The sequence below is a fragment of the Phyllopteryx taeniolatus genome, chromosome 3 (genome assembly GCF_024500385.1).
Source record: "Phyllopteryx taeniolatus isolate TA_2022b chromosome 3, UOR_Ptae_1.2, whole genome shotgun sequence".
Lineage (NCBI taxonomy): Eukaryota > Metazoa > Chordata > Actinopteri > Syngnathiformes > Syngnathidae > Phyllopteryx > Phyllopteryx taeniolatus.
In genome coordinates, this window is record NC_084504.1 from 25,810,716 (window position 1) to 25,830,064 (window position 19,349).

The 19,349-nt window shown below is 40.9% G+C and overlaps 1 protein-coding gene across 6 annotated transcripts in view; it reads right to left on the bottom strand.

The window, feature by feature from the left end:
• Positions 1-19,349, bottom strand: part of grid2 (glutamate receptor, ionotropic, delta 2) — a 456,195-nt gene that overhangs the window by 368,385 nt on the left and 68,461 nt on the right. For all 6 annotated transcript variants that reach the window (XR_009787777.1, XR_009787779.1, XR_009787778.1 and 3 more), the window contains exon 2: positions 6,559-6,714. Coding sequence is in view for 3 of the 6 variants with exons in the window: in XM_061767886.1 (XP_061623870.1) it covers positions 6,559-6,714 (156 nt within the window). In the remaining 3 variants the exon portion in view is untranslated. The remainder of the gene's footprint in view (positions 1-6,558; positions 6,715-19,349) is intronic.

Consider the following 19,349-nt stretch of genomic DNA (forward strand, 5'->3'; position numbering starts at 1 on the left):
CAAAGATAAACTTTGCCAAACACGACAAAGGAGTGTGTTTAAGTGATTTTTAAGACACTGTTAGATGTGTAATGTACATGGTAAGTATGAGTGAGCTGAATGGTATTTAGCGATTTTGGACCTAAAATGGTAATCGCTAGCGCACTAATGGTAATCACGATTGCTAACCGTTTAGCATTTTCCTGTCTCAAATTCTGAACACCAAATTTATACCATACACGCAGTACCAACATATGCAGTTTAAGGGTTGAAGTCCATCCCTCATAAAAGAGAATAAAATGTTTATTTTTTTTGTTTGTTTGTTTGTTTGTTTTAGTAACAGCGGAGGGTGGGGAGATTATTATTCAATTATTCGATCAATAATCAATAGGAGAATCGATTCTAAAAGGATTAGCTAGTGACAGCCCTAGACCCAACGCTGGATGTTGAAAGTTGGCCTTGTGTACCGCTTCACTACCAGTGAAGTGAATTTGCGAGGCTTCAATTTGTTCCTAAAGAGAAACCAAGCACGAATGAGAACACAAAACTCGCCCGTAATCCCAGTGATGCTCGGTGCAGGATTAAGAATACGGGTCAACATCGACAGCAGCCGACGAGCAAATATTAAAGTGGCACGCGGTGAGCTCTGCCAGCGGAGGTACACAAATGTCAGGTGTAAGACGCAGACTTGGATGCAGACCTGCCGCACAATATCCTCACAAGAGGGCCTGAGCATGTGCCAAAACAAAAGGCGCACAGCTACAGCTGCCAGGCGAAAGAGATTTACACAGGAGGACGCAGGAGGAAAAAGAGGACAGGAACAGTGTCGGCTCTTGAGCAAATTTGAAATTGTTCTATTATCTGATGATGGAGTAGTCTGACTGATTGACCCATTTTAGTAACAACTATATGATTGACAGCTATGGTCACTGGAAGGTCTAGTTAGAAATTGTTCAACAACTGATGCCCTTTATTACTTAAATTCGATTCTAGAACAGTGAATATACCAGTGCACATTACACTGGAAAAACACGGTGGACATATATAAATGCATACTATAAATATATATTTTTTTTAAAATACAAAAATTCATTATTTAAAAGCAGTTGGAGGTTAGGTCGTGTCAAAAGAATAAAATCTATAAGATTAACACATAAACCAAAATAATTTAAATAAATATAAAAATAGTAACTATTTTTTTTCAAAGTAACGTAAATTTTATATTTAAAATAAATTATTAAAATGTATGCTTATGAGCTGCAATAAATACGAATATCAGTTGCCAGGAACAAGAAATATTTCTCCATTATATTAAAACGGGCCAATAAGGTAAAATATATACAATAAATAAGTACATAAATAATAATAGAATAACAATGACAAGTAAAATAATAGAGATAATACCATTTAAAAATAATGATTTTAAGGTTAAGCCATTTTAAGTTACCATTTTAAGAAATGGACAGACATGACTGACATATTTCCCCATTATTTTAATGGAATACAGATAATAGACAAACAAAAATATTAAATGAAAAATGAAATTTTATTATATTGAATTAAATTATTATTATTTTTAGGCTACTATATTAAAAGCTTGTTCACATACACAATTCTTTTTCAAACATTCTCTCAATCAAAATCTAAATTCTAATGATCTGTATTTGTGTTCTTGGCCAGGACACACTTATAAAAGGATATTTTAATCTCAATGAGCAATTTAAAAAAATGCAATGTTAAAAAATTTTCTTAACACAAATAACACTTAAATATTTAAAAGTATATTAATATTTTGTGATTAATCACAGATAATTATAAGATTAACTCCAAATATTCTAATTGTCATAATAGAGAGAGAGAGAGGTTTTTTAATGCTGTTGTAAAGGTAGAATAAAAAGGGAAGGCGATAAATAACAAACATAAAAGGTTGTATTTATACTCTGCCGCCCTTATAAAAGTTTATTTTCCAGCGCACACAAGTCGACTGTGTACCCATCAAGCCTCATTTAGTTATTCACATCACACTCAAAGTCTTGTGTTTCCTACAGCCTGAAGGCAGTCACTTCATGCTGACTTGAGCACTACGCCACATAATTCCTCTCTAGTTCCACTGCCACAACTGATAAACTGAAAAGATGACAAAAAAAATAATATATATATATTTAACACTAATCCTTTGAAACTTTAATTAAAGACTTGGGAAGATGAAGGATTTTTATTATCATTGTTCGCATACTCCATTTCGACTCAGCCGCCATGACAATTGAGCTTCGTAACTGAACCGTTTCTCCCCCTCACCGCCACAATCTTTTGTTTTCAATCACGCCAACAACTGACTAAAGATCAAAAGAAGAAAAATTATTGCAAGAATTGAGAATTTGGGTTACTTACATGCCTCACTTAACACAAGGGTATCCTTTTCGCAAGTTTGTGCGTTACAACCTCCAAAGTCAAACACAATGATGCCTGGTTGACTTGCGATTCGTTCGGGTTCAAAAACGAAAGTGATGATATTGGTCATGAATTTGTTTTATTAATTGAACAGGCAGGTTTTTAATAATAATTGCCATAATTATTCATGTGCAGCGGGGTTACTACGTAAAGAGGTTATAGGTTTGAATCTCCAGTGTGGAGTTTGCATGTTCTCGTCATGCTAGCGTGGGTTTTCTTGAGATATTTACACATTTCAAAAATATCCATGTTAGTTTCATTGAAGACTCTAAAGCACAGGTATCAAACCCAAAGCCTGGGGGCCAAATCCAGCCCTCCATATTATTTTATGTGGCCCATAAAAGCAAATCATTTGTGACAACTTCCATGATTCTTGCTAAACCACATTACTGGTATTTTGGCTGGTAAGTATTTTGGCTGCATGCTGTTGTACTGGAGCAGCTCCAACTACCAGAGACAAATTGTGTGTGTTTTTGACATACTTGGTAAAAAAAAGATGATTCTGATTCGGATTCTGACAATATAAAATAATTAGTATTATTGGCTGGCTTAATGGCCACAAAATAAATTAGCGCAGTGAGATGGAAAACCATCACACACGCTTAGCATCTGTCATTGGTATCTGACATTTCTTGACATTATTCATCTGGAAATATCTAAAGCCTGAATCTATTATGCGAAAGGACACATTTTTTATTTTTGGAATATGACAGCAGATCACATTAAGGCCAGACTTGAATGATGACTTTTAATTGACGTGCCTTATTGCAACTATTCTTGTCCAATTTATTGAGTTCAATTTTCATCTGTATTTATTATGGTATGTTTTCACTGACTCAAAAGGTAAGCAGAGCTGCATTGACTTTTGTTGGATGCCATGAGATGATCAGCTAGGCTGAGTGAAGATCTAGAGCCACTTTTAAGCACCAACACTGTCTGAAACACTACCACGCAGAGGCACTGTCATGCAAAAACACCCAAATCTTCCACAGTTTTGACACCCCTGCTATCATGTTAAAGTCAAAAGGTAAGCAGAGCTGCATTGAGTTTTGTTGGAATTACGGATTAGTGGTCCATCCACACAGTGTAGCCTCCACAAATGAAAGTGTTTTTATTCTCCAGATCTTTTATGTGGCATTCTGTGAATCTGTTCTGCACAATATTGCGGGTATCCGCCCTCGCTCACCACTTCTTGGCCTCCCGCCTTCTCGTAGACCGTTATCCAATTAGGCGATCCTCATTGCTTTAATCAATGGCGACATGGACACACTGACATGCATGCCACACACAAACATACGCACACACATAACGCCACCTATTTTCTGCAAGTATTGCGTTACTATGGTGACACAGGATGGGTTGTAGGGAGTGATGTGTAAATAAAAGTGACGAGCAGATCCACAATAAGGCAACATGCAAGTGAGAAAATGAGAAGGTGGCACTACCCACCGTGTATCAATGATAATAAACACATACACACTCACAAAGACACACGTATAACCACACACACACGCACATGAAAACCCCTCATGGAAGTGAATGCAGTAAATCATTTGGATAAAGCTTTTAAACAGATAATTCGTTGCGAATTAAAATCCAGTTGGGCGGCTCTATTGTTATAGACATTTTTTATGACCCGCATTAGTATCATGGAAATACTCTGGGGAGGTTTTGTATTTTACATAGAGTGAAAGCTCCACATTTAAACACCATCTGTTTCAACTTTTCCCCTGTAGAAAATTTATAGCACATTTATTAACTATAGAGACAATCTTTAATGTACTATTTTAACATTCCTAACTGCCATACAAGGACAGTGGTACCTTGCCTTACATGTACCCCAATTGAGTTTTTGGAGTGAGAAGCAGTTACCCGGTTGATTTATTTATTTATTTAGTTTTTATTTTTTTGCTGTGTTGCAAGCAAAAATTTGATTTCTGAGTGAACTTTTTTTTTTTTCTAACCATGATGTCTATTCTGCCGTCTGAACGTGCCACATGCAGTTTACCAGACAGTGAACATTTCTTCAAAAAAAGATGAAGTTTTCCGAGATTTGTCGATGTAATGCACAGTGATTTTGTTTGTCTGTTGAGGATTTTTTTTTCCAGAACATTCTGGTCCAGATTGTTTGACTTTGGAGGTTCTACAGTAGTCACTGATGGTGTAGTGGTACACTCGCCTGACTTTGATGCAGGCAGCGTGGGTTCAGTTCCCACTCAGTGACGGTGTGAATGTGAGTGCGAATGGTTGTCCGTGTCTATATGTGCCCTGCGACTGACTGGCCACCAGTTCAGGGTGTAGTCCGCCTTTCGCCCGAAGTCAGCTGGGATAGGCTCCAGCGTCCCGCGACCCTAACCAGGATAAGCGGTGTTGAAAATGGATGGATGGGTTCTACAGTAGTATAATCGGAATCTAAATTTCTTCCTGTATAAACCAATCAGCAAAGGAATGTGAATGCACCAGAGAGATAATTTATGGAGATTTTCCAGACATTATGCAAATACTGTATGGACAACCAGGAAGAGGAACAAGCAGTACATTTGTCTTTTGATTCTGCTTCTGAATGGTCCCATCCTCCCTTGACCAACATGGGCAAGTGTTTGCTAGCTGTGTAGCCAGTGAGCCAAATACAGAAGGGCAGGCCATCTATGAGACTGGCAGACAAAGTGGTGGTCTGTTCAGCACCAGGCGACAGGAAGGAAGGCCAAGCTGTATTCACTGTGCAACCCATAAATGTGAATCACTTGAGGCCAGCGAGGACTAGCATTAAGATTGCAAATAAAAATAAAAATAAAAAAATTTCTGCCTAAATTGAAATTAAAAGCAGCATATCAGGATTTGTTTTTAAGCCATTTTGGAAAGAAACAGTATGGAAAGTCGAAGTAGCAGTATATCTATAAGAATAAAAAACTGACAAGAGTAAGGTGGTATTTTCATATAACAGTTGCTTTTTGAATTGTAAGTTATTCCACATACACACACACATATATATACACACACACACACATATATATATATATATATATATATATATATATATATGTGTGTATATATCTGTGTATACATATAGATATATACATAAAGATATACACATATATACATATAGATATAAATATAAACATACATATACATATATACATGTACACATAAACATATACATATATACATGTATACATAAACATATACATATATATATATATACATATGCATATACATATATACATATGCATATATACATACATATAAACATACATATATATATATGTATACATATATATACATACGTATGTATACACATATATATAATATATATATATATATATATATATATATATATATATATATATATATATATACCTGCGACCCTAGTGAGGAGAAGCGGCTCATAAAATGGATGGATGGATGGATGGATATGGATAAATATATATATATATGTGTGTGTGTGTCTGTGTGTTGAGGGACACACTCAAAAAAGATCAAATCAGAAGGAGAGTAAAGTAAAATAAATACAGGTAGATGGAGAAAATAAAGTGGTTCTACGATGAAAAGTCAATGTTATAAGAAGCAATTTGTGAGATTATAAGAAAAAAGCTATGCTTCATGTATTGTCTAGGTTATTATGTTGCCGTTACAAAAATAATAAAGAATCTTACTTTCAGTACAATAAAGTCCTTATTATTACAAAAAAATCTCTTTCGCTTCTCTTAAAAAGTCATGATTTTACAAAAACAATAACAAAATTTAAAAAACTCATATTGAGAATATATGACATATGAGAGAAATCTGAAATGTTATGAGAACAAAGACGAGAATAAAGTGACCAGTAGACCTCTATAGAAAAGTGGTTTCACCAAAAAATATTACAAGGAGAAAGTCATCATTTTATGAGAGAAAAGCCTTGTATTTAGCACAACATGCAGGGGTTGTTCCATAGCATGGATTACAGTGAGGAAATAAACTGCAAAAACCCGTAAATTTTTTTGCTACAAAAATTTTAAAATAAAAATAAAAAAATCAGCAAAATATAGAAGGGGTATTAACTTCTCATGGCTGACATAATGTTGACTTCTTTAGACAGCATACTAGTTGAGACTGAATGAACAGCACTACAACAACAAAGCTCCGTACCTTCTTGCACAGCCTGGAATGGGTTGTTCCCGTCCACGAATTCCACAGAGATGGTGATCTTCTCTGTCTCCAAGATCTCATTGTTCAGGTTGAGGTCCGCCACGGCAAGGCGAAACACCTCGTCGTCCTTCCGCGCCGACTTGTCGAAGATGGCGCCTATCAAGGAAACAAAAGAAGGAAGTGATCAATTCTTTAGTAAGACATGCATTTTTCATGTTTTTTTGTGTTGGATGTTTTGCAAAAATCCATCAGATTATACAGTACAAGCAAAAATTAAACAGTTTTCCTTGTAGCCTTTCATTACTTACATACCCAGAAACCACAGGGCCACTAATTGCGTTCGACGAGGCGCACTGAAGTGCAATGACTGGACAGTGTGTGCGTGTGTGTGAGAGAGTGCAATTGACTGCGGGTTATATTAATAACCAGAAAGGTTACACTCACTGATGAAGTTGGCAAAGCTGTGCCTGTAATTGGTGTTGTATTGCTCAATGAGAAGAGTCTCACGCTCGCACAGCAAAGCAAATTGCTCCGAAATCCCACATAGAGTAGAAAGATAATGCTTTGGGATATGATAAATGGAAACAGTACAAAATCTAGAAAATATTAGATCACTTCAGTATGATGAAATCTTCTAGCAAATCTATGATAATGCTTAGCTAGCAGCTAATCCATATTTGATAAACACATGACTTAGCCGAAAACTGTTCACAATGTTGACCAGTATGTCGTCATAGAATTGAAATTTGACAGAAAAAACATACAAGTTTAAAACACAAACGGAACCGAGACAGAACATATAGTGCCTGGAGAAGAAGGGATAAGTGTGATGAGTCTGAAACTTATTTATAATTTCATAAGCACCTGTGGCTGGATAGAGGGGAAAGCGTGGAGCGTCTCTGTCATTGAAATGCACGGGGTGCAGTCAGTGATGTTTGCAGCTGCAACAGTTTCAACTCTTGTGGGAAGGCTTTCAACAAGGTTTAGGAGTGAGTTTATGGGAATTTTTTACTATTCTTCCAGGAGGATATTTGTGAGGTCACACACGGATATTGGACGAGAAGGCCTGGCTCAGTGTCCGCTTGAAATCAACCCAAAGGCGTTCTATCTGACTGAGGGCAGTACTCTGTGCAGGCCAATCAAGTTCATCCAATTCTCTCATCCATGTCTTTATGGACCTTGCTTTGTGCATTGGTGCACAGAGATGTTGGAACAGGAAGGGGTATTCGTCAAACTGTGTGACTGTCCAAAATCTCTTGGTATGCTGAAGCATTCAGAGTTCCTTTCACTGGAGCTCAGGGGCTAATATTTTGGACATTTCAAATTTTATGGGAACAGTTTGGAGATGGTCCCTTCCTGTTCCAACATGACTGTGCATCAGTGCACAAATCAAGGTTCGTAAAGACACGGATGAGAGATTTTGATGTGGATGAATTTGACAGGCCTGCACAATCCTAACCTGAACCCCGTAGAACACTTTTGGATACATTAGAGTAGAGACTGACAGCCAGGCCCTCTCGTCCAACATCAGTGAGTGACCTCACAAATGCGCTTCTGGAAAAATGGTCCTAAATTCCCATAAACACACTCTTAAACCTTGTGGAAAACCTTCCCAGAATAGGTTAATCTGTTATCACTGCAGAGAGTGGATCGATGTCATATTAAACCCTATGGATTAAGAATGGGATCACTTAAATTCATATCTGAGTCAAGGCTGATGAGAGAATACTTTTGGCAATATAGTGTATGTGCACTGCAATTGGCTGGCGACCATTACATAGTGTATCCGGCCTCTCGCCCAAGTCAGTTCCACTTCACCCGCAACCCAAGTGAGTATAATCGGAATAGAAAATGGATGGATTACATATTATATATTTACTTGTGTAAATTGCCTGCACAGTTAATGAAGGATTTATGATACTGACTTGCTTACTCTCCAGATTCTTCCTATTTTCATTATTTTGATATCCATAAAAAAGCAAGTGTTCTACCGCATATCGACAACCTGATGTCATGTCCTAATTCACTTTGCACTAAATTTAATTAACCTTCAAAAGGACACCAAGTTTGAAATGCGACTGCAGTTTGAAGGCGGCCGTAAACTTCAAATCAACTGCTGCTTCATCAGAAGCCCTCATGAAATATGCATCCTTCAATAATGGGAAACATCAGCACTTGACAACAGTAAACACCTTCTCTCTGATTATTTGTTCTTTTAATAATAACAATGCAATATAGATGAGCAGTGACTTGCGGTGAAATTGCTCAGACCATGGCAACCATCATCCATCCATCCATCCATTTTCTTTACCGCTTCTCCTCACTAGGGTCGCGGGCGTGCTGGAGCCTATCCCAGCTGTCATCGGGCAGGAGGCGGGGTACACCCTGAACGAGTTGCCAGCCAATCGCAGGGGACATACAAACAAACAACCATCCGCACTCACATTCACACCTACGGGCAATTTAGAGCCTCCAATTAATGCATGTTTTGGGGATGTGGGAGGAAACCGGAGTGCCCGGAGAAAACCCACGCAGGCACAGGGAGAACATACAAACTCCACACAGACGGGGCCGGGGATTGAACCCGGGTCCACAGAACTGTGTGGCTGACGCTCTAACCAGTCGGTCACCGTGCCGCCTGGCAACCATCAATTTGTTCTATAATCACACATGCTAACGATTGGCTGACAATTTAACACGAGAGCCCATAAAAAAGTCCTCCCTGGGGGAAGCACTACTACAACATTGTGGTTCCGATGTTACTTTAAGTAAGAAACAAAAGCCAACACATTCATATCTACAGCTCGAGTTTCTCTTTATATTATAACGATTTGAAAGGTCACGGTCTGATCAGTCAAATTCATATCCAAGATAGATGTCAACATATGTGGACCATGATTCTTTGTTGTCTCGCTGCTCTAAATGAAACACAAATGCATGAAAATCGTACATTTGAGTGCAACATACATATAGTCCTGTTGAGTCAACCATTGTAGTGTGTGACAATGACTACAAAGAGACGAGATGAACTGGGGAACCGCTCACACACGTTGAATCCCACGGCCTATGGCTTTCCAAAACACCGTGTGGCCAATTTGAATGGATGCAGCATCCAAAAAAAACCCAAAAAAACAGTGTCTAATTTGTTTTCACTGAGAAACATTGATAAAACGTCCTCTGTTGTTCAAGTGTTTTGCTATTCCTTTCCTTGTTTGTTCTTTGACAAAGAGCACCAAAATAAATGTATTCGTCCTTGCGCAGCTTTAAAAGGACTTGGGATGCCGACAGTGCAATTAAAAGCCACGAGGAGGAGCGGGAGTAGGGTTTGTCAACAGAAAGAATGAGTTTTTGTTCTACATTTATTAATTTACTTCCTACGTTTTTGTGCCATCAGTTCAAACATCAAAACATCAAAAGGCCGAGCAATTTATCTTTATAGATCGTTTACCAAATGGAGGAATAATCATGAACCAAGCTTTATGTACTATTTGTTTATATGCACTAAGGGCACGTCTCAACTTAGGGTCAGCAAATAGATTTGATTTTGGCTCATTAAGAATTTAGTGATGTTACATCGTGTGGCTGCTATATATTGACGCAATGAGGACATGATTGGATTTCATTGTAGAAACAGAAATGCCATGCTTGGAAAGTCATTTTGGTTTGAAGTGGCCATTTTAGTATGTTTTGGCCTATTCCCAATGTCCTTCAAAACAAATTTGTCACATAAACTCCTGTTTGACTTGTCAGAAATTGTAACAGTGTTGACTACGATTCCAAATATGTGCTTGTACAAATATAGACCCCTTCCTTCATCTGCAGGGATTATGTATATCTTCAGATCGGAATAAGGCCTCTTCCAAATGTGCATCTTTCATCTGCCAATGTAACTGCAGCATAAATGTGCAGATTGCATATACTTCATCAATGACGTCATGGAAATCCCCTCGAGATTACGTAAATCTGTGGCTCACATCATTCATTTTTATGAATCGGTCAGCCACAGCTCACACCCAGCCACTTACACGCAGCAATATCTGCATACATTTTCTCTGTAACATGGTAGCATGCATATGCAGGCCAAATGAATGTGAAAACTAAAACTCTAACCCTAACCGATCTTAGCCTCTGGGGGACAGGGGTGGGACAACCCAGCCCAACTGAGTGTCAGTCCAAACCCCGGATAAATAAGGAGGGTTGGAGTCAGGAAGGGCATCCGTCCATAAGAACTAGGCCAAAACTTAAAAGAAAATGAGCCTGAAAATTGGAGAAGGCTCATCTATGCACAAAAGGACCCCAAATTGAGAAAAGAGAAGAAAGGTTAAGATGTAAGTCAATAAAAGATTGCAATAATAACAAAGCATAACGTGGGAAAAGTTGAGCTTTTATAGACCGTATCTAATTTATAAATTTGCATGTAATGTCAAAAAACACTTTTTCTTCCTGCATAACGACGAGCCCATTCGTTTGCTCCTTGTTAAAACTGCATCTTGTGCGGTTTACTGCATACATTTACTTTGCAACACAGCGCCATGTGTACGCAGACCAACTGATAGCGAAAAAGCCGGTACATCCATCAGTGTATTAATGAAGAAATCCCCAAAGTAACCTGACTAATGCAAGTGAGAAATTTTTCCTTTGCCACCTCTCTCACCTTCTTTCATTACGGGTTCCTACATTAATTTGCTCCATCGTCAAGGAGGCAAGCGGCTGGGAGGAATTTCCAGTCATAGTTCACTTCGCACCCTGAGTCCTTTGTCACGCTGTCACCATAGCTCCGCCAAGGTCGTTGCTACTGCCAGAATGTCTGTTTCCCCCCCGAAGTAGTCGGCTCGGCCTCGTTCGCACATTGCAGAGCGCTAATGCTGATAGCCTTGGCTTTGCGTCCTCTCACACAAATGAACTGTAGGTGGGTGGAGCCTTTGCACCGTGCCCCCATCTCCCCCATCATTAGCCAACAACTCGAGCACTATCCGAAAGTAGCCAATTCACCTAAAGGCCAGTCGCCATTCAGTCACTCAGTGACAGATCCCGTTAAAGGACGGACAGTTGACGGCTTTGTTTCTCAGCCTGCAGTCACCTAGGCAAGCGGTCGTTTGTTTGGGGTCAAGTTAATGTGGCAACCCAGAGGATTCCTAGGTGTAAATCAGGCAGGCTACACAGAAAGGTAATCCGATTTTGAGCCACTTTCTGACCAAAGTCAGCAAAAGCCCAATTATCTGAAGGCTCCGAAGATTATCCTGACAGATTTCCATGTGGCGTACGGCGTGTTAAGGCTAATATAGCCTCCACCTTGGATACAGAAACACACTGAGCCTGTCTGCGTTCATGTCTGACATATTTCTGTCCATCTCCTGGAACCTTGGGATGACGGACCAAACATTGGAGTACCGATGGTTTGTCAAAACACTGTCTATTGTCAATCCATCCGTTTTCCTCCACTTATCCGAGGTCGGTTCACAAGGGCAGCAGCCTCAGCAGGGACGCCCAGACTTCCCTCTCCCAACCACTTCCTCCAGCTCTTCCGAGGGGATCCCGAGGTGTCCTCAGGCCAGCCGAGAGACGTAGTCTCTCCAGCGTGTCCTGGGTCATCCCCGGGGTCTCCTCCTGGTGGGACGTGCCCAGAACACCTCATCAGGGAGGGGTCCGGGGGAGGCATCCTAATCAGATGCCCAAGCAACCTCATCTGGCTCCTCCCAATGCGAAGGAGCAGCGGCTCTGCTCTGAGCCCCTCCTGGATGACCGTGCTTCTCTAAGGGATAGCCCGGACACCCTGCGGAGGAAACTAATTTCGGCCGCTTGTATCCGGGATCTTGTTCTTTCGGTCACGACCCACAGCTCGTGCCCATAGGTGAGATCAACTGGGAAATCGAGAGCTTCGCCTTTTGGCTTAGCTCCTTCTTCACCACAACGGACCAATACAAAGTCCGCATCATTGCAGACACTGCACCGATCCGCCTGTCGACCTCCCGTTCCATTCTTCCCTCACCCGTGAACAAGACCCCAAGATATTTGAACTCCTCCACTTGGGGCAGGATCTCATCACCGACCCGGAGAGGGCACTTCACCCTTTTCCAACTGAGGACCATGGTCTCAGATTTGGAGGTGCTGATTCTCATCCCAGCCGCTTCACACTCGGCTCCATTGAGAGTTAGAGATCACGGCTTGATGAAGCCAGCAGAACCACATCATCTGCAAAAAGGAGAGATGCAATACTGAGGCCACCAAACCGGACCCCCTCTACGCCTCGGCTGCGCCTAGAAATTCGATGACAAAGGGCAGCCTTGGCAGAGTCCAACCCTCACCAGAAACGAGTCCAATTTACTCCCGGCAATGTGGACCAAACTCTGACACCGGTCCGACAGGGACCGAACAGCCCGTATCAGGGGGTTCGGTACCCCATACTCCCGAAGCACCCCCCACAGAACTAACCGAGAGACACGGTCGAACGCCTTCTCCAAGTCCACAAAACACATGTACACTGGTTGGGCGAACTCCCATGCCCCCTCGAGGACCCTGCCGATGGTGTAGAGCTGGTCTACTGTTCCACGGCCAGGACGAAAGCACTGCTCTTCCTGAATTTGAGATTCGACTTCCCGACGGACCCTCCTCTCAAGCACCCCTGAATAGACCTTACTAGGGAGGCTGAGGAGTGTGATCCCCCTGTAGTTGGAACACATCCTCCGGTCCCCCTTTTTAAAAAGGGGGACCACCACCCCAGTCTGCCAATCCAGGGGCACTGTCCCCGATGTACATGCGACAGCCCCACAACATCCAGAGCCTTTAGGAACTCCGGGTGAATCGCATCCATCCCCACTATACACAGTGTTGATGGTGCACTGCTTCCCCCTCCTGAGACGCCGGATGGTGGACCAGAATTTCCTCAAAGCCATTCGGAAATAGTTCTACCAAACTCCTCCCACGTCAGAGTTTTTGCCTCAGCAACCACCAAAGTTGCATTCCGCTTGGACAGCCGGTACCCATCAGCTGCCTCAGGAGTCCCACAGAACAAAAAAGCCCGATAGGACTCCTCCTTCAGCTTGAGGGCATCCCTCACCGCTGGTGTCCACCAACGGGTTCGGGGATTGCCCCCACGACAGGCATCGACTACCTTAAGGCCACAGCTCCAGTCAGCCGCCTCAGCAATGGAGGCGTGGAACATGGTCCACTCGGACTCAATGTCCCCCGCCTCCCCCGAGACATGGGTGAAGTTCTGCCGGAGGTGGGAGTTGAAACAGGTCCTTCTGACAGGGGATTCTGTCAGACGTTCCCAGCAGACCCTCACAATACATTTGGGTCTGCGAGGCCGGACTGGCATCTTCCCCCACCATCGGAGCCAACTCACCACCAGGTGGTGATCTATTGACAGCTCCGCCCCTCTCTTCACCCAAGTGTCCAAGACATGCAGCCGCAAGTCCGATGACACGACCACAAAGTCGATCATCGAACTGCGACCTTGGGTGTCCTGGTACCAAGTGCACGTGTGGACACCCTTATGCTTGAACATGGTGTTCGTTATGGACAATCCATGGTGAGCACAGAAGTCCAATAACAGAACACCACTCGGGTTCTGATCGGGGGGTGGGGCGTTTCTCCCAATCACGCCCCTCCAGGTCTCACTGTCATTGCCCACGTGAGGACCGAAGTTCCCCAGCAGAACGATGGAGTTCCCAGCGGGAGCGCTGTCTATTGTACGTATGATATTTATTGTAACATTGCATCTCTTTAATTGAGAGAAATAATGGTTTGGCTTAATGTTGATCATAACCACTCCAAAAAAAAAAACATCAAATCAACCAAACACGCAGCGGATGGCAAAAATAACTGCTGGTTTCACACCAACACAGGCTGCCCCAAAAGTGTTTACACCATCAGTGTAACTCCTGCGCTTTGCTATGCAGTCAATTGTTCATTCTTTTACACCTGACTTCACTGCTACAGTAATTATTTATCATAATCATCAGAATTACTGACATGGATATACGGGTACTATACATCATGCATCTATGTGCTTTGCTGTAACCTATTTAATGTAGTGTATTTCTAGGGGTACAGCAATGTTTGAAGATGTTTGTAAGCATTTGAAATGCTATTAAAGTGTTTTGGGATTATAGTTTGCAAAGGGCTAGCAGTACATTTTCTAATAAATGAAAGATTCTCAAGTAAGAAAATGTAAACTACAACAAACAGGTTGAGCATCTATGTAATGTTGCTTACCACAGGCCAAGAGTTGCAACTGCAGTGGAGTTACTAGATGTTAACTGCTAGCCTAGCTTCCTTCTTCTTTTCATTTTACAGCAGTCTGAATGCACTGCGGCACATTGCTGGCTCTCTTCGGTCAGTCTGCATACTACAACCTTTTGCTTTGGACAAAACTGTTCATCTGTACAGGTACCCTTGGCAAGAGTTTGACTCCTCCATTCTGCTCTCCCTAAAACCAGATTGTTCACATGACGGCTTTCGGCTCTCATATGTATTCCTTTAATATGCCACAATGCCTCCGCAAGTTAAACTTTTTGAAGATTTCTTTCTCCCTGCCTTAAATGCAGCCACCCCCTTCTCTTGGTTCTCCTTTTTTGCTTCATAGTTCTCTCTTACATTTATTCATTTTTCTCCAGCAGTCTTCCGCCAGGCCCTCAATTCCCTTCAACAGGTTTTGTTCCCCTCCTCCTCCTTCTCCTCCTCCTCTTCTTCTTCCTCACTCACTTTACTTTTTTTTCTTTACCCTGCACTCCAGCACATTCTCCTCACTTTTCCGCTTCCTTTCCACACCGTTATTTACCCAAGTGTCATTCTTCGTCTCAATCTACCTGGTCAAAAGCTCTCGTACTCGTTTCTTTCTGGAATGACTTGTGCTTCAGTCCACATTCTATTCAGACAAAACTTTAGAGGAGAGGTTCCTGAAGGATTAGTATTTGTTTTTAGGAATCATGGAGACGTTTTATCATCAAACAAGCACAAAAGTGTTTCTTTTGTTACTTTTTGACATTGGGCTGTCTTGAAGTAGGGTCATTTTTAATAAAGTTTCAGTCCCTGGAGGTGGTAAATGTCCCTTAGGAATTACTGTCACTCTCTTAATCACGTCGTCATAAATGGCCTTGCCCCAGTCCAGCAAAACTGTACATTATTAGAAAAAAATAATGATATTAGAAAAAAATGACTTTGCAATCTTTTTTTTCCAAACCTGTGATATATATTGCTAAGTGTAATAATACAGCATTAGTGTCGGGAAAGTTAATTTTCTACACAAATTAGTTCAAAGTTCTGTTCATCGTTCCAAAAATGAACTAGTTCAGTTCATAATTAAAAATTTTGAACTAAGTTTACCGGCCTAAAAATGAACCAGTTCATAGTTTGTTTTTTTATTTGTTTTTTTCAATGTTGCTTACGGGCTATTACCCTCAGAATGCTGGCATTTCGTTTCCCCATTTTTGCCAGCCATTCAGTCCACACTAGTAGCCAGCTGCAGCTTTCACCCTACAATCTCAAAAACATGAGGAAAAGCGTGAGGTGACTGAATGTTTTTTTTGTTTTTTTTAAATGAGAAATTAAAACAAAACAGGACTTTTGTCCTTAATGTGCAAACAAAAACACGCAACACAGCATGACAGGAACGATGGTGAAAGAACATTGATAACTTGATAACATTGATAATAAATAAAGTATCTACTCATATTACAAATCAGAATAAATTCCATATCACAGTGTGGTCATACAGTGTTTTAACTAAAGCAAAACAGTGTTTTAACTAAAGCAAAAAAACACATTCACACCATTTATGCAGTGTCCCTGAATGCACCTCACACACTCACGCAGCTGCCGCCTGCCTGCCTCGTTTCATTCTGTAGCGCTAAATAGGAAATGCAGCAGGCGTACATTCTTTCTATTAGCATGTCCAAACAGGTCCCTCTGCTGATCTTTTTTAATATTACAGTTGATTCACTGTGTATTCTTGAACACCAATGTCGCAGCAGACCTTGCAATGTGACCACACTTACATCGTGATGACGATGCGCAAACTAAATATTGTGCAGCCCTACTGTCCATACTGTTTAGACATCATCTGAGGAGGTGTGATATTAAGTCATACAGCATTACTGGTTTTCTAATTCCCAACCAACATTTTGTGAACAAAGGACTTTGATTTGGATATTACGTGACTTTGTACATTAGCTCCCATATGCTTGTCACTTGGTATCAAAACATAGGGTGTTTTGTGTGTCTACATTACATTTGTTATGTTTAAAAAAATAATAATCATATCCCGTTGTATGATGGTTACACTTTGGACTCAGGGGAACAAATGATTCCAAATATAATTGATCTAAACGGGAAAGTTCCTCTATAATTAGCTGACAACCAGTGCAGGGTTTATGCTCAAAGTTAGCGAGGTTATGGTCCAGCCCACCCTCAAACAAATGAGAACAAGAACAATAGAAACTGAATGGCTGGATGTCAATGGAAAAAGAATTTTTTTAATGTTGAGTGAGGTTGAATGTATGCAAGAACAAAAGACAATCCATTCTGCTACTCCCTAATTTTGTTGAAAAACTTAAACCACATCAGGTACAAAAGATAATACATTCCGGTACTCCCTAATGTTGTTAAAAACTTAAACCGGATTAGAATCAAACCTTGAAATCCGGCTGTCAAGCACTGAAGTCAGACGGTTTAAGAACCTTGTGCGTCTTTAAGCTCATTCTTTTGATTAATGCTGAACATTAAGGAGGATTTGGCCTGAAGCACTGATAGGAGACATACAGATTTGTACACATCACAAATGTCACATTACATGTCAGGGAGAGCTGCAACTGGAGGATTCCCCCTCTGCATATCTTCCCTGAAGTGATAATATTTTGTTGTTTTCCATGGTTATCCATCCATCAGTCCATCCATTTTGTCAACTGCTTATCCTTATTATACAACCAGAGTCTATCCCAACTGACTTTGTGTGAGAGGTGAAGTGCACCTTGGATTGGTTGCTAGGGCACAAACTGACAAACAACCATTCTAGTCTTCACTTAACCTACCTAACATGCATGTACCCAGAGAATTCCATGGCATTCATGTGCTAGAAAATCCTACTCAATCTAGCGATTTAGTGGAGCATCTAAGGTCGACTTCGGATATGGTTAACAATTTTCCCAGCAATGGTAAAGCCCTGGCTCACTCCTGCATCAACGGTGTATTATCTCCGCCTGGCGCAGCACTGAAATAATCTAAAAGTCTTACTCAACAATTCAAATCCCTCGAGCATCTCAAAACTCACGACACTGCTGCAACAGATTTGAATGCGAGCTGCTTACTTCGGATTATGTCAAACATTCAAAATAACAATGCACAGGCTTCTGCATGTGATCTAATAATAATGCTTTCGGTGAAGTAGTACAAGACTCATAATCTAATTTTATTTCTGTACTCTTTGTTCCAATTTGAGGTGACTATTTTGAGTCTTCAATTAACCTGCATGTTCTTGGAATGTGGGATCTGCAAGTATTGAAAGAACATGCATACTACAAACCCCAATACCAATGAAGTTGGGACGTAAATACAAACTGAATACAATGATTTGCAAATCCTTTTCAACCTATATTCAATTGAATACACTACATAGGCAAGATACCTTCTCAAGGTTTCTTCTTTTCTCCCCAAATGGGGTTTTGAGTTTTCCCTTGTCCGATTGGGGGTTTTAGATCAGCGGATGTTTTCAATCTTTGTTCGCTGTGGGGCTGTGAAGCCCTTTGAGACTTTTTTTTTGTGATTAAGGGCTATACAAATAAACTTGAGTTGACCATCTGGATTGTTATCAGCGCAAAGTACAAAAGCCAGCATGTGTGATGGTACGGGGGTGTGTTAGTGCCCATGGCATGGGTAACTTGCACATCTGTGAAGGAACCATTAATGCTGAAAGGTACATACAGGTTTTGGAGCAACATATGCTGCCATCCAAGCAACGTCTTTTTCAGGGACGTCCCTGTTTATTTGAGCAGGACAATGCCAAGCCACATTTTGCAATGACGTGGCTTGGTAGTAAAAGAGTGCCTACCAGCAGTCCAGACCTGTCTCCCAATGAAAATGTGTGGTGCATTATGAAGCGTAAAATAGAACAACGGAGACCCCGGACTGTTGAGCAACTGAAGTTGTACATCAAGCAAGAATCGGAAAGAATTCCACCTACAAAGCTTCAACAATGTGTCCTGAGTTCCCAAACACTTATTGAGTGTTTTTAAAAGGAAAGGTGATGTAACACAGCGGTAAACATACCCCTGTCACAGCTTTTTTAGAATGTGTTGCAGGCATCAAATTCAAAATGAGGGAATATTTATAATATATATTTAAAAAACAACGTTTATCAGTTTGAACATTAAATCTCGTTTTTATTTTGTGTATTCAATTGACTATAGCTGAAAAGGATCTGCAAATGATTGTGTTCTCTTTTTATTTAGGTTTATTTAGGTAATCCGGCAGCTTTTGATTGAAGTCCTGCCTCCACGAGTGGCTTTTTTATTCACCCTCAGTGAAACCTGCTACAGCGCCACCCTGGTTGTCATAGTAATGAAAGCTCACTGGTCCCGCAGTTGAGATAACTGGGTGTGCAGTAGTTCATTAGCATGTGACAGGACTGCCCCCACAAAACAGGCCGATTTGAGTGAAATTCCACACAAGAAGGCCGGAGCTGAAATTCAAACCCCAAATCTCAGAACTGTGACGCAGACATGCTAACCACTTGGCAAATGTGCTGCAATCTTAAGTACAGTAATATAGAAAAATATTGGTACATCAACATACTT